Source organism: Haplochromis burtoni, unplaced genomic scaffold (genome assembly GCF_018398535.1).
Source record: "Haplochromis burtoni strain Fernald_Lab_line unplaced genomic scaffold, NCSU_Asbu1 Contig_6, whole genome shotgun sequence".
Taxonomy (NCBI): Eukaryota; Metazoa; Chordata; class Actinopteri; order Cichliformes; family Cichlidae; genus Haplochromis; species Haplochromis burtoni.
In genome coordinates this window covers 1,632,434-1,656,863 of record NW_024582367.1, presented here as the reverse complement: position 1 = coordinate 1,656,863, position 24,430 = coordinate 1,632,434, and the positions used below count along the sequence as shown (strand labels likewise).

General features: G+C 42.1%; 2 protein-coding genes across 3 annotated transcripts in view; one reads left to right on the top strand and one right to left on the bottom strand.

Moving 5' to 3' along the window:
* Positions 1–45: 45 nt before the first annotated feature.
* adam8b (ADAM metallopeptidase domain 8b) lies at positions 46–13,777 on the top strand. 2 transcript variants are annotated; one of them, XM_042223369.1, is made up of 23 exons: positions 46–262; positions 2,311–2,420; positions 2,924–2,997; positions 3,084–3,159; positions 3,461–3,537; positions 3,837–4,035; positions 4,808–4,873; positions 4,954–5,016; positions 5,097–5,266; positions 5,349–5,430; positions 5,507–5,649; positions 5,783–5,969; positions 6,256–6,345; positions 7,957–8,173; positions 9,251–9,353; positions 9,442–9,610; positions 9,702–9,782; positions 10,385–10,469; positions 12,191–12,311; positions 12,393–12,552; positions 12,626–12,673; positions 13,242–13,397; positions 13,430–13,777. In XM_042223369.1, the coding sequence occupies exons 1-23, from the start codon at positions 223–225 to the stop codon at positions 13,646–13,648; spliced, it is 2,736 nt and encodes a 911-aa protein (XP_042079303.1). In that variant the 5' UTR covers positions 46–222; the 3' UTR covers positions 13,649–13,777. The 2 variants fall into 2 exon arrangements, with proteins under 2 accessions (XP_042079303.1, XP_014191453.2); XM_014335967.2 differs by having other exon boundaries at positions 110–262; positions 13,242–13,552.
* A 363-nt stretch (positions 13,778–14,140) lies between these two features.
* The window catches only part of LOC102298787 (inhibitor of nuclear factor kappa-B kinase subunit alpha), a 32,062-nt gene continuing 21,772 nt past the window's right edge, over positions 14,141–24,430 (bottom strand). Inside the window, exon 22 of the mRNA XM_042223378.1 lies at positions 14,141–22,875. Within this exon, the coding sequence (XP_042079312.1) occupies positions 22,810–22,875 (66 nt within the window). The 3' untranslated portion in view covers positions 14,141–22,809. The remainder of the gene's footprint in view (positions 22,876–24,430) is intronic.

Sequence of the window (24,430 nt, the reverse complement as noted above, 5' to 3'; positions counted from 1 at the left end):
CACCTGAGGCAACTGCGATTTGGCGACACATAAATAAAATTTGACTTTATTTTTTAAAGCTTTATTACACCGGAAGTGTAGCCACAGTTGGCTTAACGTTGGGTATCCGGTAAGTCTGCGGGGCGGAGATAAGAACGAAGCTCGGGGGAGTCGCTGCCTGGAAGCGGCTGATTCACGACGGAGTAACGGGAGGTGATCGGCTGGGCCCGAGCAGAGCGCATCATGATGGGAGAGGACTTGTTCTTACTGTGGCTCACATGCGGTAAGACTTTTAACTCCAACAAAGTTTCACGAAGAGCAACAGGCTACCGCTAAATCAGCAGAAAAGTGAATGAAGTCTGGCAGAGAAGCTTCGAACTATTAATAGGCGAGCAGAAGTTTATGTGGTTTAAAGTCCCTGTAAAAGAAAACATATGGTTCAGTTTATAACAGTATTTCCCTCTTTATTTACGCAAATGTTGTTTTTCTTTAACCAATTTACTGTTTTATTTACAAGTTATTTTGCTTTACTAATAAATATTAACGCTCTTAAAAGATCTGATGTGCCTTTAAAATACAGTATTTGATTATACATCTAACTTCTCAGCAGTACAGAGGAGGAAACATGAAACAATTAGATCATCTGAGGTGATGGATAGGTAGACACGTGTGGTCTTAGATATGTTTGCCCTTTATTTAAGAAGAAATTTGAGATCTAAAATCTATTAGTAAGAAAGTCATGACCAAGAAAAACGATTTGATCAAGCTGAGGCAGGTTTAGTAAAACAACTGCATTAATAAAAACCCCTCGCTAATGTTTCCCTTTCTTGAAGTGTAAAAACAAGTATATTCTAAAAATGTTCAACAAGGGATATTATTTCTAGTTAAATTATTATTATTATTTTATATGAAATTTTATAAAAATCACATAATTATCCTGGCATAAGAAAAAATGCATTTTAAAAAGAGCAAGTGAAGTCAGTTTAAAATACCGGGAGGTCTTCAAAATAAAACACACAGAAGAACATGATAAAAATCAGCACAAAGCAAAAGAAAATCTAAATAATTCTTAAAATATGATCATTACATAAAATAAGATTTTAAAAAATTGATTAAGCCAAAAAATATAAATACGTAGGACCTGGAAATTAAGTCAAATAAAGGAAATCAAATAACTTCCGTTTTGCTAAATTTTTAGTTGAGAAAAGTTTTTTTGCCATCAGTCGCTGTGAGGTGAGGCAGGTAGATGATACTAAATGTAAATATTGTGCTTCTGAAATGCAAAGACGACAATAGAAGAGGATCTAAAATCGATCCTTGAGGGATGCCACATTTAATGCAACAGTTTCTGTCACAGCTGTGGCATTTTTTGTTTTTAGGATTCAAAGAGCTCGTCTAGATCTGGAAACTATTTTAGCTTTCTATACTTTTTTCACTCGTTTGCAGTAAAGCTGGCATCACAACATCAGCTTTTAATGATCTCACTGCAGTTTACACTTTTAAAGACCAATCAGGTCTGGCCCCCAGTTACACATGTATGTGTAATTACATTAAAACAAAAAACAGTCAAATCAAAAATTTCTGATTTGGAAGAAGTACAACTCATCCACTTAACACACTGTACTGCAATAGCTACACGCTCTTCTTCTTATTCAGCTATTTATCAATAAGTGACATATGTATATAAATCATGTACATATTGTATATATTGTGTCTATTTCTTACTTAGTGTATTGTCTGTCTATGTTACTGTTTATACTGGAGCACTGTAACCAAAATAATTTCCCCTAGGGATCAATAAAGGATTCTGATTCTGAAATAAATTTTACACCCAGTCAAAGTGTCACAATCTAAAGCCAAAGTCATAGTTTCACTAAACAGAAACCTGGATGTTTGATCTGTTTTCAGAATATTCACTGGAGAAAACTTTTAAAAAAAGGGCACGTTAGGCGATATTTAAAGGGTCCGTTTCTGGGTCATTTCCAACTTTTGGACTGATGGCCTCATATTAAACATAAGCACTGTTGCAGATTTTACTAAAAGCTGCAAAGCAACTCCACGCCCGAACATTTCCGCCACCATGATTGTCTTCTCCTGTACGCTCTAGATTTTGTTATGGGGTGACTCCCACAGAGCTCAAATGAGTGAAACCTAGATGCATGCACTGATGCAATCAGATGTGAGCAGATGTTGCAGACTCTGTATTCTTGAATGCTTCTTTTTACATCCGACAGTCTGTTTTTGGGCTGAATTTGCCTAAATTTGCTTTGGCATCTGCACTACTCCTTCATGATCATATACAGACAGTGACTCAGTGTTTGTGGTGTGTAGTTTGTATCGTGCACAGCTTGGGGACGTTGTCTCACGTGGAGCGTTACGAGGTGGTCCGACCTCAGAGACTCCAGGAGAGACACAGGAGGAGCCTTCAGGACCACCCGCAGGTACTGACGCCTCAGCTGCACATCACCGGTGCTCTCTCTAAAATATTTCTCATGTGATTCATTATTAAAAATAGTGGAATCTGCATACGTTACTGAGTATCGTTGTGCTGGTTTTTCCATGTCAGATAGGAATATTCTTCCAATAGTTCTCTGACATGAAGCTGATCTTCATTGTGTTAATGCATATTGTAGGCATCCTTTAATTTTGTGTTTTTAAGTCATTTTGGATGAGATTAGCGACACCCGGGACTGAAAAACCAACCTCTGTGTTCTCAGCATTTCAACATGTTTTCCTAATAACAGCTAATTTATCAGTGCAGTTTCACTAGCTGCTTTGCAGATTAAAAATGTGCAAACTATGTGTTATCATAAATCAGAAGCACATGTTTGGGTGCAGGACTTTTACCTGCACAGGTATTTTCCTTCCTTGCCTTTTTTCCCACAAGTGAAAGATGTTCAGGAGGTTAAACGCCGCCCTGTGACTTGTGCACGTTTCTCTGCAGCTTTATCCTGATACAGTTCGGTACGAGTTGGCCATCGAAGGGAGAAATCACACAATTCTTCTGGAAAAAAACAGGTGAGTTTCATTTCTGCTCAGCAAATGCAAATATTATATATATGTTATTATATATAAATACATGAAAATGAATTTCAATTTTATAGGAACCTTATTGGGAGAGACTACACTGAAACACATTATACTGAAGATGGCAAACGGGTGACAACATCACCGAAACAAGTGCGTTTTAACTTTATTTAAATGATTAAGTAAAATCTTGTTTGTTCAATCTCAAATGATATGTTTTTCACTTTTTGCAACATAAAAAATGTTCAAAAAATTTGACTTTATTTATGTAAAATAGCCTCGAGTCCTGTTTTAGAGGAGAAGGAGCTGTTTCAAAAACTTTTTATTGCCCCAGAAATGATAAAAATCGAACATTTTAGACTTCTAATTGTGATTTTATGGAAGCAAAAACAAAGAATCTCTGCGTGAGCGATGTCTGTACCAGCTGGCCTCACTGACCGATCCGTGTTTTTAGGATCATTGCTACTATCACGGTCACATCGAAGGCGTGGACGACTCCTCGGTGAGCGTGGGGATTTGTTCTGGCATGAGGTAAGAGAGCAGCGATAGATATTTTTACAACATAGGACTTCCTGTTTTATCACTTACATCATCTGTAGAGAAAGTTTCTCAGGTTCTTGAGAAACGCCTTGCTTCATATTTAGCAACCTGGTTGTTTTTCTGCTCGTCGCATTGCTGCTCTGTGCCCGGGTACCGCCGTTTCACCCTTAATGACCCTTAACAACCCATTACGTCTGTTTGAAAGCTTTTATGTTTTTATAAGGATCAAAGTCACATCTCTGCTGTTCTTGGCAGACGAATAAAGTTATTTCTTTAATGTCGATGTGCAGTGGCTTCCTGAGAGCCCGGCAGCAGGTTTACCTGATCGAGCCTCTGGGGCAGACGGACGATGGCGATCATGCCGTTTACAGACAGGAGCACCTGAAAATCAGCGGCAGGCCCAGCTGTGGCTCTTCATCCAACACCACCCTACTCTACGACCAGGACCAGGGCCCTCAGGTCGCTGGACTCTTCAGGTCCAGATCATGGGTATGCTCTAGTGCCAGTGTAGTTTTCTTTCACCTTCATATAATACAAAAGTTTTTATAACACTGAAGGAACCGCAGCTAGAAGATAGGCAAGTTTTCCTCAGTGAATTTTAAGAAAGCAGATCAAACATCCATCCCATGAATGATACTGATGTTCAGATTGGCTGTAAAATCGAAACTTGACCCCGAGGAGGTCAGCTGGGACCTTTCCTTTACTTAGTTTGATTTTTGTGTGCGTGTTTGTGAATTCCAGCCACTGTTCTGTTACATACGATGAGTCAGGGTTCGTCTTGGGACAGAAATGATCGTTCAGACGTCTCCTGATATCGAGAACAGATGAACACACATGTTCATCCTGTGTGTTCATCCCATCACGAGGATCTTCTCTCGCACAGAGCTTTGCAAACCCTACTTTAAAGTCTGCTCTGCGGCTAAGGAAACACGGTCCGTCTCTGCACCGTCAGCTAGCAGCTCAGCTCTGCCTGAGCTCCACCGGGTAGCAGAAACACCATTAATAGTTAGATTTCTCCAAATAGAAGGGGTCACGCCGATGAAGTCAGAACCTCTGTGTAAATATATTTGGAATGCAGGACTTGAATTCATTCGCTCACATTTTTATTTGCAGAGGAGTGGTCCTCTTTTATTGTCCCCTTGTTCCATTTTAATGTGTGTAGATGTGTAGTAAAAGCACATAAGTGAGTAAATAATCCATAAATAATGAGGTTGATGTGTCATGTTGGCGTGTATTTCAGTTTTTTTGTGTTTCCTTTCAGAAATCGAATCCCACGCCGGGTCCTCAGAGGTTTGTCGAGCTGTATGTTGTGGTGGACAACGCTGAGGTAATAACGTCTCACTTTAAATAAAACTTCACCCTCATCGCTGAGTAAATCTGACACATTCGCCTCCTTTTCTCCTGCAGTATAAAAAATATGGAAGCAATACTGAATCCCGTATCCTCGGAGTCGTGAATCACATCGATAAGGTGAGTTTGCGTCCAGCTGTTTAAGATGTTTGACGTGTCTTAGCACATCTGTTCCTGACGGTCTCCTCCTCCGCCCGCAGCTGTATCGGCGTCTGAACATCCGCGTCCTGCTGGTGGGGTTGGAGATTTGGTCGAACAAAGACCTCATCGACGTCAGCCACAGTTCAGAAGCCACGCTGGACAAGTTCCTGGCGTGGCGTCAGGACGACCTCCTGCTGAGGGTGAAGCACGACAACGCCCAGTTTGTGACGTGAGGATTGACATTTGTGCAGATGTTTTAACCGCAGTGATGCCGCCGGCTTGACCTGACGGTGCGTTTTTGTCTTTAACAGCTGGAGAGATTTTGACGGAGAAACAGTCGGGCTGGCAAATAAGTTCGCCATGTGCACCGGAAACTCAGGAGGCGTGAATCAGGTGGGAGTAATGGCGTCTGACTCTCGTTCATCAGGATGGACGATGGAGGTGATACTGATTCATTTTTCTCCTTCAGGATCACAATGAAAACCCAATAGGCCTCGCCTCCACTATCGCCCATGAGATGGGACATAACTTTGGCCTTTCCCACGACGCTCCAGACTGCACGTGCGGTTCCACCTTCAGCGGGAAGGATTGTGTCATGGCAGAAAAGCTCAGGTAAAAATGCAGACCAGAGCAGATGTAGAATTTTTTGCATCTGCAAACATTTTCCCATTTGTAAACCGTTAAAATCAGAGCAGGGGTGCGCTGAACCTTAAGCTGAGCCCAGATCTCCTTGTTCCTCCCACAGGGCAGGAAATCAAATGTTCCCGGAGTTGTTCAGCAGCTGCAGTCTTTCTCAGCTCGCTGAATTCCTGGAGCGAGCTCAGCCCAGCTGCCTGCAAAAGCCCACCTCCTCCAGGATCATCGCCGTGGGCCCCCGCTGCGGCAACGGCATGATGGAGCCCGGAGAGGAGTGCGACTGTGGCACGGTGGAGGTAACCCCAGCTACGTTTAAATATGTCCTTTGCTGAAGGGAGATGCTATTTAGGTTCTTCCATTTTATCCCACTGCTGTGGTTTCCTGTCTGAGGTTAGGGCAGGTAGCGTGTGCAGAGCTGCAGCCTTAAAGAGTTCAAATTTAAAATAGCTTTCTAGTGTGCTCACACCTCATCAGAAGGGGGAGAATTCCTGGGTGAGGTCACTGCCTTCATCGCTGCAGCCATGTTTGAGGATCAAGTGTGTGCACAGAAACAAACGTTGTGTGTCTTTGTGTTTTTTGCAGGAATGCAACAATCCCTGCTGCGATGCCTCGACTTGTCGGTTGACTGCAGGATCCCAGTGTGCTCACGGACAGTGCTGTGAGAAGTGTCAGGTACTGAAGCTGCTCTGCTCCCTTCTAATGTGGCTTTATATTAATCCGTACCTACACAGTATAAGACGCCTCATTCCAAAGCACGTTGCATCTAAACAAAGGTGCAGAAAACAACCTAAATTTGAATGTAGATTCAGAGCGTCAGCGTGCTGCGAGGACATTAATACTAATCACAGGTCCAGCTGTGATTAATCGAGTTCTCGATGAAGTTTAAAACTCTCTGGAGACAAAAATACGTTCAGCATGTGTTTTAAATTATTCCCTGACACATTTTTGGCATCTGGCGCTGAAGCCGGTCTGTGATTTGATAACTAACAGAGCTCACATTCACAAAAACATCCGAGTCTCAAATTTAGCGACGTGTTGGCTGAAAACGTCAAACCCCAGACTCTCTTTTCTCCTCAGAGTAATTTCCAAATAAAGCCGTGGGAGATGCTTTTCACTCAGCAATTTCCCGGGCTTTCTCCAGAATTTTAAGAACATTATGTATACAGTTTATCCCAAATATCAATGCAACACACAGCTGTGTGCGCGTGTGTGCGTGTGTGCGTGCGTGCGTGTGTGTTGCTAATCTCTGCACACATCAGCTGGATTCTGGACGAAGCTGCTATGTTTTTCTCAGCTCCAGCTCTGCCTAATGCAATGACACATTTTGTAAAGCACACCAGAATAAATAATGATAATTCGAGCCATATGTGCAGCTTCTCTGCCGTGTGTCATAGATAGTTACCAACTTTAGTGAGGTAGTGAAAGTTGTCAATGATTTGAACTTCCAGAATCTGTAAAACATGCAGTGCTTGGAGCAGCTCAGCCACAGAAACCCACGAAGCTCCCAGCACACCTCTTTTGTGCTGAGCTGGCTCCCACCGGGGACGTTTTATGGAAAAACAGTCATTAACGTCACTGTGTCACAAAAACGATTGCACACACCAGCAGCTAGTTTCTCAGTAGGTGGTTCTGGATGTTGTAATGAGTAAGATTTTTCTCCTGGGAACATTAATCCTCTTATCTACATTGAGTAGATACTGAAATATATTTTTTTAAATAACTGAGAAATATTGATGTGCTATATTTAAAAAAAAAGTCAGGCACTATCAAAGTATGCCATGTTTTGCAAAAATATTTCAAAAGATATCTTCATGAAGGCCTTGGAGGAGGATCAGAGGCTCGTCTTCTGGTAACTGCTGAGATATTTTACTGAAAATTTGCAGGAAAGTCAGCGCGTCACTAAAATAGATCAAGATTAATACTCGGGATTATGAATATTTCAGAATTTTTTGACAATCGGTCCAGTAAATGAAATGAATGCCGATTTTCTGTTGTAGCTGTTGGGATATAACAATCCCCATTCTCTGTGAAGTTCAGGACCTTTCCTAAAGACACACCCTGCCTCTGGCTAATAAATGTAAGGTTACTCTTACACCCGCTGTTCAGCACTAACAGGAAAGGGAGGATAACACCCTGCTGTTTCAATTTTTTATAACTCACCACATCCTTCCTCAACTGACAGTTTCAAGGCCTGGAACAGTGCCACAAAAACCTACAAGCGAATTATTGTCCAGATCTGGTACATACAGAAGGTCAAAACACTAAAATATTATTTTTGTTCAGTTGAAGTCATCTGGGAGCGTGTGCAGGCAGTCAGCCGGGACCTGCGACCTGCCCGAGTTCTGCACCGGACTGTCGTCGGATTGTCCTGAAGACAGCTTCGAGATGAACGGCAAGCCCTGCTACAAAACGCTCCAGGGCAGCGGCACTGTCCAGGGATACTGCTACAACGGCCAGTGTCCCACCCAGGAGCATCACTGCTGGAGGCTTTTTGGACCAGGTACGCTCAGCATGCTGCTATCGAAGACATCAGCTGCTGGTTTGGGAAGTCCCAGTTTGAGGCTCTTTTGCTTTCTTGGCTGATATCTGCACGCTCAGTTAGAAAGGTGCACCTCAGGGTTTGTATATAAAAATGTGACTCTGGTTTTTGGCTGTGCATTTTGAAGCCTCGCTCACCATATCCAGACGCGAGGATGGAGCACGAGGTTATCACCTGGTGGTTAGCAAGCTGCACGCTTAAACTGTACAGCTTGTGATTCCATTAAAAAAAGTCCAGAAAGGCTCCAACAGCACAGACACAGAGAACAGGTTGAGCTCAGCGGCTCGGGTTAGCGTAGGTGAGCTCTAACAGGCTGCCTGTGAACCAAAGCACCACACCGCTGACTCTGAGGCTTAACAGCATCCTAATGAACCAGTTATTTAAAAATAATCATCCAGCCTGCAGCTGTTACACCGAAACATGCAAAAATGCTCCAGTAAAGTTGGACATTTTAACAAGGGAAGTCTTTGGGAACTGACTGGCTTTTGGGGCCTCAAGTGGCCATGAGGGGAACTGCAGGCCTTAGCTTGTCCCCCGCCCCACCCTCCGGCGTTACTTCTTGGTTCATTTAGGGATAAATCAGCACTGTTTTGAGTAGATGAGATAAGCCTCAAGGAGCTTTTAGCCATTGGTCTACAAACATTTAGATTTTACTGTCATGTGGTGGAAATAACTTTAAGATATCTGTCCAAATAAATATTTAATACATTTTGTTACGTAAGCGACTGCAAAGAAAGTCTCATAAGAGGTTTGTAAATACAGTCCATTGATAAAAGGCAAGACTAACACATTAAATCAGTACTTTTCTGGCCATTTTGATGAGTTCAGCAGCGTGCAGTTAAGGCGCCTCGTCACTTTAGTTATATTTAACTCTGACATCGATCCCACTCTGGCATCTCTGGACGCTTAGAATTTAAAAACACTGCTGAACCCATGTGCTCGGAGGTGCATTAGTATAGCAAACGTAAGGATGTAGAGTCTCAGACCGACAATAAATGACAGATTAACATGAAGCTTTCCTTCTGTGCCTTCTTCCAGGGGCCCAGGTGGCACCAGATTTATGTTTCAACCTGAACCAGCGTGGCGAGGAAGGCGCTAACTGTGGGAAGAACAAATTCGGCTTCATTCGTTGTGCTCCACAGTACGTGTCACCATCTGTCATTCCCCCTGAATTCAGAGTGATGAAGAAGCACCACAAAGCTCTGGATTAATGCTTTTGTTTTGTGTAGGGATGTTAAGTGCGGATCGATGTTTTGTGAGGAAGGAGGCGAGTCTATCACAGGGAAACGGGCAAGCTACAACACAATGTACGGCAAAGAGTGCAAACTCGCCGTGGACGACGATAAGAGGAGAAACCTGGACATGGTGCCGAGTGGCACGAAATGTGCGCCGGATAAGGTAAAACTGTCACAGGGAGACACATTGCAGGACGATTAATTTTCTTTGAATATTTTGGCCGTTTTACTCAGAATCAAACGTTTGTGCTCAGGTTTGCCTCAATAACAGATGTGTGGATGTGTCAGCCTACGGGAAGAGGGAGGACTGTGCAAAGAAGTGCAACAACAACGGAGTAAGTTCAAAATCAGAGAACTAACCGTAATTTTCACACCATTAAACATGAACCTTCACCTCATCCCCTCACCTGAAACAACATCTGGTGTTAAACTGAACCCGAGCTCCATGTTTGCCCTGAGTTTAGTCTGTCAGGCGACATACAGGCAGCCATAAACTTAGATGTTTTAATGAGGGATGTAGAAGAAACAGCAGAGAGCAGACGGGGCAGGAACAATAGCAGCTTCAGAGCCAAAAATTATTAAAAAAGAGATGAAAAAGCAGCGAGAGAGAAAGAAAGAGCTGTTATTACCAAATAAGTCAAACTAAAAGTGGTGCTAGGTATGAGAAAAGAGATGAGGAATGCACTGTTTATGTTGTTTTAGCCATCACAGCAGACTAAAACTGGACAAATGCAGCTAGTCTCAAGGAATGTAACAGCCTCCTAACGACGGGGGAAGAAACTATAAATGACTTTAAACACTGACTGAATAAAATGAAGAAACGATCAGATAAAAAACTGCAAACGCCTTTCAAACACGATCCAAACCAGTCGCGTTGAACATGAGCTCCACTTCCACGACTCGTGTTTTTAATCATTTAACTGCTTTTTATCCGCAGGTGTGTAATCACAGGAACGAGTGCCACTGTAATCCCGGCTGGGCTCCTCCCAAATGCAACGTCCAGTACGCGGATTTACCTCAAGGTACAGACGCTGCGGTGCATTTAACGTTCACGATAAACTATGACGCAGGACGTTTAGAGGCGTTCAGCTGCTGTTGTAATCTACAGGCTCAATGAGACTTTCAGATGAAAACAAGTCACAGCTGCTTGTTGAATCATTTTCCCAGTGAATAAGAAACATGAGTGATTCATTATGAGAGCCTCCCAGCACTGACCCCGTTTGCTCTAATTTAGTTTCAACACTCTTTTGTAGAAGACTTGGTTGTCTCTGCTTCATGTGCAGAATGTATTTACATTCTGCACATGAAGCTTGAACTTGAGTTGCGCCTCATAATTGTGCAACTTTCTGTCCACATAGTACCAAAGAAAAGGGGAAGAAGAGACTCTAAAACACACTTACCTCTGAACAAAACAAAAAATTTTGTGAAACTAAAGCTAATTAAGAAAATAAGAGGATGACATAACTTCCTCTGAACACTGCTCTTGTTGTTTGTGTGGAAAATTCCTTTTACATAACATTTTCATGTTGCTCTTAGAAAATAACATTTTCAGATTTGATAGTCTAATCGTTCTGCAAAACCAGAAGCTGGTAAGTTGTTAAAACGGGAAAAAGATGCTTCGTATTGAGTTTTTAGCCACAGTTCAAGAGCTTCCTCACGATTTAGTTGTAAAATTTAAACTAAAATCTTCATTTTTATTTGTTACTTAAAAGTCGTGATCAGAAAATTTTGCTCCTGAGGCCAAAGAAAAAGCAAAAACCGCGACTGGTTTAAATTTAGCTTTTAGATAATCTTCAATCACTTCTTCCAGAGTGGCTGCCGTTTGTAAAACGCTCCGTGGAAATCCTGCTCCGACCACTTTCAGGAGCGCTTTTGTGATTTCACCCTGGGCCACAAACTGTTCGTGTCGAGGATCATTGTTACTCAGAGAGCTGGGAGCAAACGGCTGTTTTCAGAGAGCAAGAACTGTGACCCAAGTGTGGTCGCTGTGGTCGTTCAACATGAAGTTCTGCAGTAATGAAATGAGGGGATTAGGATTCCTGCATCCTCATTCAACCATTCAACCAACCGACATGAAACCCAGACTAAATATTTACTTACTGAACGAGCCAAAGAAAAGCTCGAGTTCAAGTGGAGAGATCAGGACTTAGACGGGGCAAAGACACACAACATAGTGCAGTGGTTTGGTGCAGTCACCTAACTAGTGAAAGATCCATGGTTTGACCCCGGGAGCAGAAACGGATGCCTTTGGGAATCTATCTGGAACAGCATCTGGTGTAAAACCACACCAGATACCCACTGGTGAGGAAGGGAGCAGCCCAAAGTAGCTGGAGAAGTTGGTCCAGAGTGCACAAGGAGTCGATCTTGAAGGGAAGATCGGACAAATATAAATCGGGTCTGGTTTTTGCTTTTAACGAGAGCTGTAGCAGAACTTTAAGACCCTTTGTTAGAGCTTAAATTAAACTGAACAAAATGAAAACGTGACCCAGTTTTATTGCTCAGAAGATGACCAGATTTCATCATCTGACTCAATGACTCCAGGAGCTCTGTGGCTAACGGAGAGAGTCAATATGAGCCAAAGTCTCTGAGGGACGTTTCCAGCACCTTGTTGAATCTATGCCATGAAGGACTAACGCAGTTCTGAAGGCAATGCTGTTCAGAATTTAATTGCACTTAGACATACAGAGTGCAAAAAAAGACGCATCAGTACTTAAGTGCAGTTTTACGTTTCCTCTGCCTGCAGATCAGGTTGGGCTGATAGCCGGTGTGTGCGCAGCAGTCTCCATCCTGCTGGTCGTCACTCTGCTGATTGCTGGGCTGATGTGCTGTAAGAAGGACGACATGGAGCGCTACATCGCTACAAGGTAGTTTCCCCCCTCTGCGGTCTGGACTCTTAATCTTTTCCTTCTTCTTCCCGGCTAAATAAATAAATGTTGTCTTCACAGGAAAGTGCATTCAGCTGAAGGGAAGCTGAACCCGTCGTTCCAAGAAGGAAGTGGTAAAGAAAGACCTCAGATCAGTCAGCCCACCTTCATGGAGACCACAGCGAAACAGGCCTGCACCCCTCTGATGGGTCGAGTGACCCCCTGCAGACCCGCCCCACAGGTACGCCGAGCAGCCAGGTGTACGCAGGTCTGTTTTACTGTGAAATGCTGACAAACCGCTTTTTGTTTTCCAGCCACCGCTGAAACCGTCTTCATCGTCAGTCACGTCGGAAACTGAGCCGGTAAGACTTTTGTTTTTAAAGACATAATGCAGCAACTTGAGTGTCTATTAAAGCTTAAAAATGAAACTATGTTAAATAACATGCATAAAGGAGACCTGCCATCTTTTTTCCTTACTTTCTGCCCTGTGTAATATTATAATGTGATCACCGTGGTTACAAGCTAAAAGCTCAGGCTTCATTTTTTTTGTGTGACTCATTACCTCACTCAATCTCATCTTTATGAGGGGCAGCCAATCAGAAGAAACTGTCAGCTGTTTCTTTGCTGGTATCGTGTAGACTGAGCCCAGCTTTAAACTCAGCTTTTTTGGACGTAGTTTAGTCTACAGTGTTGAGCTGTTTAATGAAAACAGCTTAGGATTGTTGATTTTTGCAGACTTTACTGGAACAGCCAGTCACAGAGGACTGATAAACATCAGTGTAGCTCTGTGGCTTTATGAAATAATGTCATTGTTGATTTTTGGTTTCCATGTGATCAAACTTGGACTTTAATGTTCATTAGGAGCCTGTAAAGTGCCAGCATCTGCTCTAAATCCCAGTTAAATAACAGTCTTCTTCCTTTTCACCACAGATGAAACCTCTACCTCCATCTAAACCTTTACCGCCTCTGAATAAAACACAGGTGAGCGCCAAAGCAGAGAATTTTAAACACTTTTCCCCAGGACGTCATATAAAGGTCACTCGTGTTTTATTTATTTTCATTGATTCATTCATATTTAGATGTTCTTTCTTTGCTTTCTACCTGTTTAAAGCATTTTCTTCTGGGGATCAATAGGAATCAACTGGTCTGCCCAAACATTTTCCAGCTCTACGTTTTTTATTTTTGGACTTACTCGAGTAGCTTTGCATGATTCACAACTCAAAATAATCCTTATGCATGTCACACTGGGCCTTCGTGAAGCTAGAGCTCATCAGCTGTCTCAAACAAACAGATTGGGTGACTCTTTAAAAACAGAGTTGGAATACGTGACAATATAAGGGATCTCCATGACATCATGCAGAGCCATCATTATTTGAAACTTTAGTTTAACATGAGCATCCATCCCGATGACAGGAAGCAGTGTTGAGGTGCAGAAGTTGCTAATTTGCTTTCATAAATTCACCTAAGAATCATTTTTTGTTTTTCAGAACAAAGCAGTGAAACCAACCCCTCCTCCCGTACCTCCGGTCAAGCCCAGCCCTTCGCCGGCAACCAGAATAAAGCCTTTCGCGCCTCCTCCGCCCCCAGCGAAGCCTCGTGTTCACAGACTCGCATGAAATCCTCATCAAGAGTATCGACTTGTACCAAAGCAGAGACATCCAGGGTGTAGTTTTACTTTTTAAAAGCGAGTGGCCCGCAGCCGCATCAGTGTTTGAGACTCGCCGACGCTCGGCTCTGTGGAAAAGTTTACGCTTCAAAGCCGGTAAAGATGTTGTGCAGACCGAGGCTCCACCAGCTGAGAGTATCTTTAATGACACGAGACCAACAGCTGCACAGCTGCTGTGGAAAAGTCTGATTTTTTTTTTTTTTTGGCTGTTTTCTGGTGGTGGGGTTCGTTCTAAATTAACTGCTGCTGCAGTTTTCCTCCTGTGTAACGCGTGTAAAGCACTTTTATAAGATATTGTTTTACAGTATTTATTTAATGAGTGTTTCAGGGACTGCATGAAAATGATTAGGCAGTTATCTTTTTCGTGAATGGTAATGTGTTCAGTTTGTAGCTTGTTTGGGATGCACACTCACACACTCTGTGCCTCTACAAGCAGCTCTAATCAGTATTTTTTATAAGATAATGTGAAAAAGTGTCCATGTCAAAGGGTCACTTGTCCTGATACCTGCACAGAACTGAGCTTGCAGCTCCACTGTGATATAAAGAGATCTGAATGTTGCTGGGAGTCATTTAGGACGTAATTAAACAGGAGCAAAGCAAAACTAAGCAACTAGTCTGAACATAATAAGAAAGAAAATCCTAATTATGTCAAAGGTCTCTAAATCATGGGCCACCCTGCATTGTTAAAATTGCACAGGCATAATGTCGGAGCACTTTTAACATTTTTTACAGCATTGGGGAAACTCAAGCTTCAGAGGTGAACATTTATAAGACAGTTTGCCACTTTTTCCAGTCTTTGTGCACAAATTTGCTTGTAGACTTTTTTTTGTAAAGTTAAAAATTTATTCTCTTAAATTTGGTACGTTTTCTTGTAAATTTGACTTTTTTTCAACAAATTTTAGTGGCCCTAATACGCCCTGTTAGGTTCATGTCCGTGTGGCCATGCAGAATCAAAGACGGCTGCTGTGTAACACAGTAAATCAGACAGTTGACTGATGGTGTATACTAATACAATACCTGATCACCAACAAATAGAAGTGATCAACTTTCCTATTACTTGCCTGTTGCTTACTCAGCAGTAAAAACACAACAAACAAAAGAATCTGTAACTTCATAATGAATGTGAAAACAGCTGCAGCTCCAGTAAAAGAACAATGAGCAGGAGCTCGGGCAGCTCTCAGCCTAACTAGCCTGAGTGTATTCAGCAGTGAAAACTCATCTCAAGCAGACTGCATGTGAGTAAAGAGCTGGAGGCATTTTAGGAGACAGTCAGGAAATGTATGGGAGAATTCTTCAGCAGCAAATATGCCGGCAATGTTTCACTTCCAGTTAAAAAGATTTTTGAAAGTATATTTTAGGGAAAGTCTGCAAAGTTTTAAACTGTTTTTATCAAATTTGATCAGTCGTGTAATTTCTATGTCCTGGTGAGCAAAATGATAGGTTTAGGGAGGAAATCTGAGTCCAGCAGCCTGAAAGAAAAACGAAATAATCTCCAAAATATCAGAAAGAGGTAGAAGAATCTAACTGCGAGTGACAACAGCCAGTCTGTAAACCTGTTACTAATCCCAACATGTTTCTAAGTGGTGTGAAACGTTGATTCGGGTGGTTTTGTAATGCCGTTATTCAAAATTGTAACGATGTGCTACCCTTTATTTTATTTAAATGCTGGACTCAAAACTTTTTGAACCAACCACGAGACAGTGTTCGTCTGCATCCTTAATTGTTCTTATTTAAATTCTTCTTTGGAGACCAGCTTGTAAAAATAGCCAAATGAACAGCTGAGACCAAAAACAGAGCGACTAGTGAGGTTTCACTAATAGCTGCACGCAAACACAGCCTCAAATGTTTTTTACCTGCTGGTTTGTGATTGTTGTGCCTTTTTTTTTTCTTTTAAATTAAACAAAGTTCCAGTTGATACTGAGAGATCACTGGGAAACTGTATTTTTTTCCTTCTTTTTTGGATTTTTGACTTTCATGCAGTCCCTACAGTGCCTTCACAGCCATTTTGTGCCTTCTACGAAGTGTTTTTTTACATTACTTTGCACTGTACTTGAAGGTACGTCCGTTACGTGGCCTCTGTGTGTTACTGTGGTTCAGCTTTAAACCTTTTTAAGCTCCATTGTTCGTTCAGTCCCACAGAGGTGGGGAATGGGTGGATGTAATGGAGCCTTGAGGAGAAATTACTGTTTTGTTTGTTTTCTCTTAAACTGCACTGATATTTTTCTAGGAAGAATTGTGAAGGTTTCATATGTTGAACTGCAAAGTAGTCATTAATCCAAAACTACAGCGTATGATTTCACATGATAACGGTCCTCTTTAATTGTAATCAGTTGCGTATGATCAGATGTAAAAACTTGAATTCCCATGAAGCGCTTTCTGTTGCAATGAATAAAGTGCACTTTATTTCGACAGTGTGATCATGTTGCATCAGCTGACTGTGTAATTCATTGGTGTGGTCCAAAACAGAGGGAAATTACATCCGTTACATTGGATTTGTTTTCCTTGTGTAACATTTAATTAACTGACCGAGCAGCCTTCTATTGTTCTTCCCCAGCAAACAGTGTCTTTACTGGTCTCTAATGAGCGGCTAAAGGAAGCAGGTCTGAGAGGCAGCTGCGAGGACTCAGACTTTATCGTCTGAGTTTCCTGTTTGGCATCCAGACATTGTTTTGTTTTTTTGTTTTTTTTAATGTCTTCTGTTAACTGAAATGCTGCTCACTTTTCTTCGGAGAAACAAGAACTTTCACTGTGAATCAAAAGGCTCAAGTGACGTCTTACTGCAGCACAGAAAACACAAACATCCATGCTGGACCCCCTCTTCCCTTCTGAACTTCCCTAATTCTTGGAAGCCTTCCTCGGGTTCCATCACCTCCCAGAGGTGCTCTGCTGGACTGAGATCAGGCGACTGGAGGCCATTCAAGTACAGCGAACGATCTGAGGTTCAGGATGCTGCAGTAGCAATCGGAAGACAGGTACACTGCGTCAGTAAGCTGAGGGGTTTAAATGATGCTCACCATTAAACCAGCAGCATCCTAAACTGTTCATACAATGTATATTATGCTGTTGTCTCATTAGAGTGAGCCTGTGGGAACTGTAGCCTCAGTTTCCTGCTCTTAGCTGACAGGAGTGATGCTCGTGGGGTCTCCTGCTGCTGTAGCCCATCAGCAAGGTCTGATGTGTGCATTCAGAGATGCTCTTCTGCATACATTGACTGTAATGAGTCGTTATTTGAGTTTCTGCCTCCTTCCTATCAGCTCGAAGAAGCCAGGCCATTCTCCACCGGCTTCTGACATCAGCGAGGCTTTTTCTCCCCATAGACCTCCCACACGCTGGACATTTTCCACTTTCAGACCAATTTCTGTAAACTCGGGGATGGTGTGGGAAAATTGCAGCAGATCAGCAGTTTCTGAAATATTTAGGCCACAACGTTTGGCAGCAAGCACTCTTCCCCATTCAGATCCTCAGTTTGAACTTCAACAAGTTGTCTTGACCGTGTCTACATGTGATATGCGTGCGATTGGCTGATTGCAGGTTTACACGTACAAGCAGAGCAGGACTCAAAAACAAAAACGGAGGGGTAAGTGAGCAGTTCACCCTCTGGATTTTTGTTATGAAAGGGGAAGATATCCATAGAAGCAAACCTAAACGTGCTTATTTCTGCTTTAAACCATTTTAACATGGGAGTCGGCCTCAAGCTGGAAGGCGTTTATTCTGTTGAGATCAAACACTGATGTTCTGTGATACCGGCTCTGGCAAAGATGTTTGATGGAGTTGAGGTCAGGACTCTGACCTCAGGACCTCCACACCAAACCGGCAACCCTCTCGCTTTTGTCCAAACTATCATAGTAGCTGAAGCAGCAAACTGCAGGACGAAGACAAGAGAAGCATAAATATGACTCTCTGCTAGACAAACTCCCACAAATATTTAATGTCAGATATGTAAATCTCACTGTAAAAAGGGGGGGAAATGTGACTTTAAGCTCTGCTGTAAATCCGACATGGGAGTCGAGCCTGGAGGAATGTGGGACTGAGTAGAGGGGGCGGGTGCTGGTTTCTCTCCCAGAGCTCGTCTGATTCACTCTGATTCACGGCTAATAAAACAACGGTTAACAATGAGCGTGGCTTGTTTGGCAGCAGAACGTTTCGCCTGTGCTTGCTGCCCACTTAACGAGCGCATTCTGCACGAGTTGATACGCGATGACGAAGCCTTCTCTTCAAAGAGATCCGGGCGTCGACTCAACCCTGCAGCCAGCTGTGTGTTTACTCTGCTTTGAGCTCCTTTTGCAGGACAAAACCACAACACTTTCTAGGGTAACATACTTCAGAGTGACCTCTGTGTGGTCTCCCAAACCACGTTTAAGTTTCCTGCCTATAACTATTTTAAACTCGGGGTAAAATAACAGAATATTACTAATAACAGCGTATTAGTCCTAAACGTTTCAGTGTGCAGAGATAAGATTGTAATCTAAGCCTATCCGGAGGCCGACAGCTGTGACCTGGCATGACTTTTCGTGCTTGTAACACTTCTGACAAATCACTTCCTGACGTGTGCTAAAACAGTTGATGCTGAGCCAGAAACACTTAAACCAGGTCATGAGAAGAAGAGTGAATAAGATGATCATCTGCACTGACTCACTCTTAAAAGACTCAGATAAAATTATTGAATACCCGAGTCAAGTTATCTCGAATGATACCAACTTCCCCTTTTTTGATACCGACCAAAAAAAAATACCCGTCCTCTATTGAGTCACGATTACAGAGCGGTGACCGCACTGAGTGCAATCAAACTGTTTGCATTAAGCTTGTTTGTTATGAAGTCCCGAGAAACACCGAGAGAACACTAACGTGTACAGGAAGTCCTGTCAGGACGTTTCCTTCCTTTTATCAGTGATGCTGCAATTAGAGAAATGGACAAGCAGTAAAAAGCAGCTCAACTCTCGATGAGTCAAATCTGAGGACAAATTAGTCAGCTTAAACGTAAAAGCACAACATTACAGTTAGTGAGCTACATGCTGTCACAGTGTCACAGCCAATGACCCACTATGACTATGATTACTGTGACTAGAGACTCAAGTTTCAGCACAAACAAATATGATCCGCCCTCCTCCTCGCTGAGGAGCAGCACATCTGGGAAGCATTTTCAGTCCGTGGTTACAAAAAGCAAATAATATGGACGCTGCTACGTCAGCGGGGACCACCAGAAGAATCCCAGCAGTACAAAAAAGGGAAAGAAATTAGCAGGAAATTAAATCCGTACATGTAAAAACAAAAACAGAATAATACAATTGAACACAAAACTAATCAACTGATCCTAAGTCTGGCAGCCAAAGCCCTCAGAGGAAAAAGGCATTGTACGTTTCTCATAAATTCCATATTCATCTTGTTAATATTTTTAAAGCTGATGAGTTTAAGCCTGTCTACAGTTTGGGACCACCTGCATCATGCTTCTGATTTAATCAGTGTGTCACGTCTGTCGTCACAGATGCACTTTAGGTGTACTCATCGGATTCCCAAAATCCAGCTCGTTTCACTGCTGTGATCGCTGCGTGATGTATTCGAGGGGCGGTTAAGTGAATCGTGTCGAGGTTGGCTGCTCAAAGTGTCTTGAGAGCAGTGCTGTTGTGATTTGGCGCTATAAAGTTGAACTGAATAGATCAGATTAAACCACAAATTGGATGAAATTATAAACCTCTGCAAGAGTGCGAGGCAGAGGAGCTGAGACAAACCCAAACAAATATAAACTACCGCAGATGGAAATAACAACCTTCTTGTTATGTTGGGTTCAGCCCGCAATCAAGTGTTTGGCCGGGCTCCAGCTTTTCCTCACCGAGTAACTGAAAGAAGCATCGACACAGGAATCGTGCCAAAGTGATTTATTTTATTTCCAGGTAAACATTTGATCTTCATACAATTGCATTTCTAAAAAGTGAACATACTTAAACCAGCAGACGGAAACAAAACTCAAATGGAAAGAAACAAACGGAGTTATTTAAATACAAAACAAAAAGAAAATATTATTTTAGCCATTGCACTTTAACTTCATAAATACAAGAAAGTTCATTTCTCTCTCTGGCCCAAAGAAACACGACGTACAGCACATTCAACCCATCGCTCACGGGTTCGATCGCTCCGATTAGAGGAAGCCCGACCGCGTTGCACCAACGTTGTTGCATTCCTGTCATTATGGGATGTCAGAGAGAAACGACTCGTGTTTGTGGTGAGAGCTGAAACGATTAGCCGGCTAGTCTTTATTTGTTTTTCAAGCAAATTAGCCCGAGACGTTCTCGGCTTCCTGTTACTCAGATCTGAGAAAGCGGAGAAACAGGAAGCGTTTCTTCAGCACCATCAATATACCGTGTAACATTATAATAATCACTGCTTTACTCATGGATGAATCAATTCTGGACTTTTAAAAAATAAGGACAAAAACCCCTAATTTTTGACAGATTGATCGTTATGAGGGGAAAACTCGAGCTGAGACTCGCAGACAATCCAAACAAACTAAATGCATCCGATTTGTTTTTATTTCCTCATTTCCTGAATGACAGACTCTGGCAGATGACATTATTTGTTATCACTGAAAGGCTCCAAATGTAACTTTCTCACTGTCAGTAACTTCAGTCGTGACCTCCTACAGGAACGAATGAAAGTAAGAGCAGCTCTGGTTCTGTTTACACCAGTTTTACCTTTTGGTTCTCAAACTGTGGAGTGGGTCCAACTGGTGGGACGCAGAGCATCAGACTATCCCACTGAGCCGACGGCTAATGAAATAAAATTGAACCTGGATCCTGTTTTCTTTACCTGATAAACGTGTTGAGGTGTGCGATGTGACTTAGTGAAGGCTTGAGCTTTACACATGCAATTATTTAAAAATAGAGGAAATGATTTCCACACTCACCCCCTGCAAGCCTGAGCCGGATAAGAGGGTAAGATTACTCATTTGTTTTACATTTCCTCATTTTTTGAATGACAGACTCTGGTGGATGGCACATTTGTTATCACTGACTATCACTCATTTCTCTCTGATTTCAGAAAAAGTTGAGAATCCTTAAAATCTCTCTTAACAAAAAGTCTGAATATAAAACTGTTCAAAAACGGCACTGACATTTGAGATGGTTTTCTTTTTGGCCGTATTTGATAAAGAAAAAGATCAATTATCATCTCAGAGAGATCAGAAACACTTGATTTATTTTCTTTTGAATAAATAATTTGACTTTAATCTGTCAAAAATACACCAACAAGGTTTTAGACTTTCAGATCTTTCAAATCCATAAAAATAAGATGAAAATAAGATGAGCAGAATTACCCATGATGTGCACAAAATATTTGTTTTCAGCCTTGACAGGGAGACAAAGATATCAGATCTGCAGTGAAAAAGATTTTTCATGTTTTTGTTAACCGAGCTTTCACTGGACTCGAGAAAAACTAAACTCTCAGACAGACGGGCATCACGAGGCTTTTGCAGAAAATTAAACGTGTTCACTGATTTGGAGGAATAACGGCAATTTCACTCAGAGATGCAAACACGGCCGCTGTGCTGAAGACGGCCCAGATCATCTTAAAGTGGGAGGTCGGCCAAGTGTAAATCGAGCTATTTATTCTTAATCATCATGAATATGCAATTTATTTTCTGCAACGGTGACTAAATGTGCAAAGGTTCCTGTGCGAACTTTACTGACATGCAGCTCGGCAGGTAACCTCGTCGATATAAATTGCTCTTTGGAAACGTGCACTTTTAGATTTACATTTTAATCTGAAAATCTGAAAAGAACTTCCTCTGGAGCAGCTCATGCGTGCAGTACAAAGCAAGCCTCGCCATCCTTCACCGTCCCATTAAATCTGCCTCCGCCCTGCAGCCCTCTGGTCTCCTAACCCCGTCCTCTTCTTCTGCAGTGGTTTTACGGCACAGTCTGAACACGAGCCCCACCACCCGCTCGTCTTGATGCAGAATTGATTACAGGATTACTCAGATTTCTGTGGAAACTACGGACTGATCGTTTCAGCTCTGCACGACTATGAATTTAGCGTACATTATTTGCACCCGAACGAGACGAGAAAACCCCGCCTTACATCCATGACGGTTAAAAAGACACACATACAATATACACATCGTATTAACATAATGGCCAGCCATGGGATTTCTGCCTGTAACACTTGTTTTTTTAAAAACGTACATACAGAGAATTCAACACGCGCCCTCAAACGTTTCTAGTAAATCAATCAAACCGACGCTGACAGTTTCTGCTCGCTTTAAATTCTGCAACATTTTTGGCAGCTGGGAACGTTTCACCTCTTCACAGAGAGGACACATGGGAGTATCAAAGTGCTCTTTGCTTGATTCTTATTTCCTCCCCACACCCGCCTTCCAGCGACCCCCGACACCTTCCTGCGTTTCCCGTTCATGCCACGGGGTCAAACGAGTTCCCACGTTCCTGTCGAACGCTCTCCCACCTGACTGATCCACGTCAAGCCCTCAAATGTGGTGCTATAGTTTGCTCCATTTTTGCAGTGATAGTAAAAACCAAAGTGTGATGAATATTGTGCAGCATAAAGAAAAGAAGAGAGAGAGAGACAGCTTCATTGTTTTGTCATAAAAAACAAGCTCAATAATCAAACCTTCCACCATGTGAGACGATGGGAGGAGACGGACGCCGCTGAGCATGCGTGAACTCAGCTTTTTTTTTTTTTCTTTAAAGATGAGCAGGAAAGTCGTTTTCACGAGAAAATCCCGAGTCCATGTACAAACTGTACTACTGTACTGTTAGACGCCGCTCAGCCGCGTTATCAGCTCACAGTCCTTAGTGTTACTCAGACGGGGGTGGAGGGTGGACTTTACGAATTTTGCTTTTTTAGTTTTGTTGTTAAAGTTTCGTATTTCGTCCAGCTCCAGTCTTGGTCCTTGAAAGATGGAAATGGAGGCGTTAGTAAAAGACAACCGAGAATATGTAACGTGCTGAAGTGCAAATATATCTTAATTTCTGAGTTTTTAATAAGTTTTGGATGTGAGTTGCAAACAGTCTCGTTTTACAGAGTTTTGATAACGCTTCACAACAATCATCATTAATAAAAGATAATATGACAGCTAACCCACCTTAGTTTACAGTTAAATATTATTATAATTAAAAACCTAATATTTGTTAACAATTAATGGTCTAACATTTTGACTTTACAACAATCTTTGATAAAACTTTACTAAAAATGGTTAAAAAAAAAATCACTGCTAACATAAGTTGGAAGTGGCAACTTTAAAGAGATGCACCATGTTGGGTGTGCTCTGTCCCAATTGTTGCAAGGCTTCAGATCACACCTGGAGCATTTTAGAGTGAGGTCTTTTATTTTGAAAAGCTTTTCTCTGTGTGACCTGCTCTATTGAACTTCAAACAACTTCTGTTGAGAAGCTGCCACTGGAGTGTTTCTGAAACACGCAGCAGCACATTAGTTAGAATTGCCGGCATTAATGCGAGTTGGCGGGATAAGCTTCAGCGCCTGCGTCAGAGCTGAAATGCGACCCAGCGGCGCCCCGTGCATTCTCACGGTTAGGCGTGAGACCAGTCGGACCATAAACGCTACATGTGTTTCATGGAACTGACGCTAAAGGAAACCTGAAGCATAACTTGCAGTACTGTGTTGAGAGTGCCGTTTAGAGTGACCCCGTGAAATGCACGGCTCACTGCACGCATTCATGACCATGACCGGCTTCCACCTGGTGCACTGCGGTGCGTTTCAGAAGCAGCGTTCTGTACTGCATCTCTGAAAATAACCTCAGATCTCAAGATGCATACAGAAACTACAGAGAGAATTTCAAAATAAAAGACCCCTGCTTCCAAAATGCTCCTGGTGTGATGTGAAGACCAGTGAAGAACGGAAGAACACCTGGTGGAGTGCATCATGTTGTGCTCAAACTGAGCTGTTTGTGATGAGCTTGGAACAAAAGTGACTTTTACTGAAAGACGTTATTAAAGTATTGATCAAATTTTGGAGTCAAATGTCAGATTTATGAGTATAAATCAAGCATTATGGCTTCGAATGAACAGCAGTACTTGGTAATGAGAACAGCCTCAAATAATTGATTATCAGCTAGGATAACTCAATATATAACTAAAACATGAAGACATGAATAAATATGATTAATAGCATCCCTACCGTTTAAATAACTATCAATTTAACTATGATTTGTTTTTAAATGTTGGTTATTATAACGTGTTAGCTTGTCATCATCTTTAATAACTGATAAAAATATAATTCAAAATGTATAATATATATTTATCACGCTAATAAATATTACTATATAATATACAGGAAACTGAACACACTGTGTGATTCTGTTTTCTTATCACATCTGCAAGCTTAAAAGAAACAAAAAGTTCCTTCCTTCATAATAAGACTAAAAAAAGAACAGCGAGGTCCTGTCCTGTTCTCCTAAATGAGATTAAAGACATGCTGACAGGCCTCA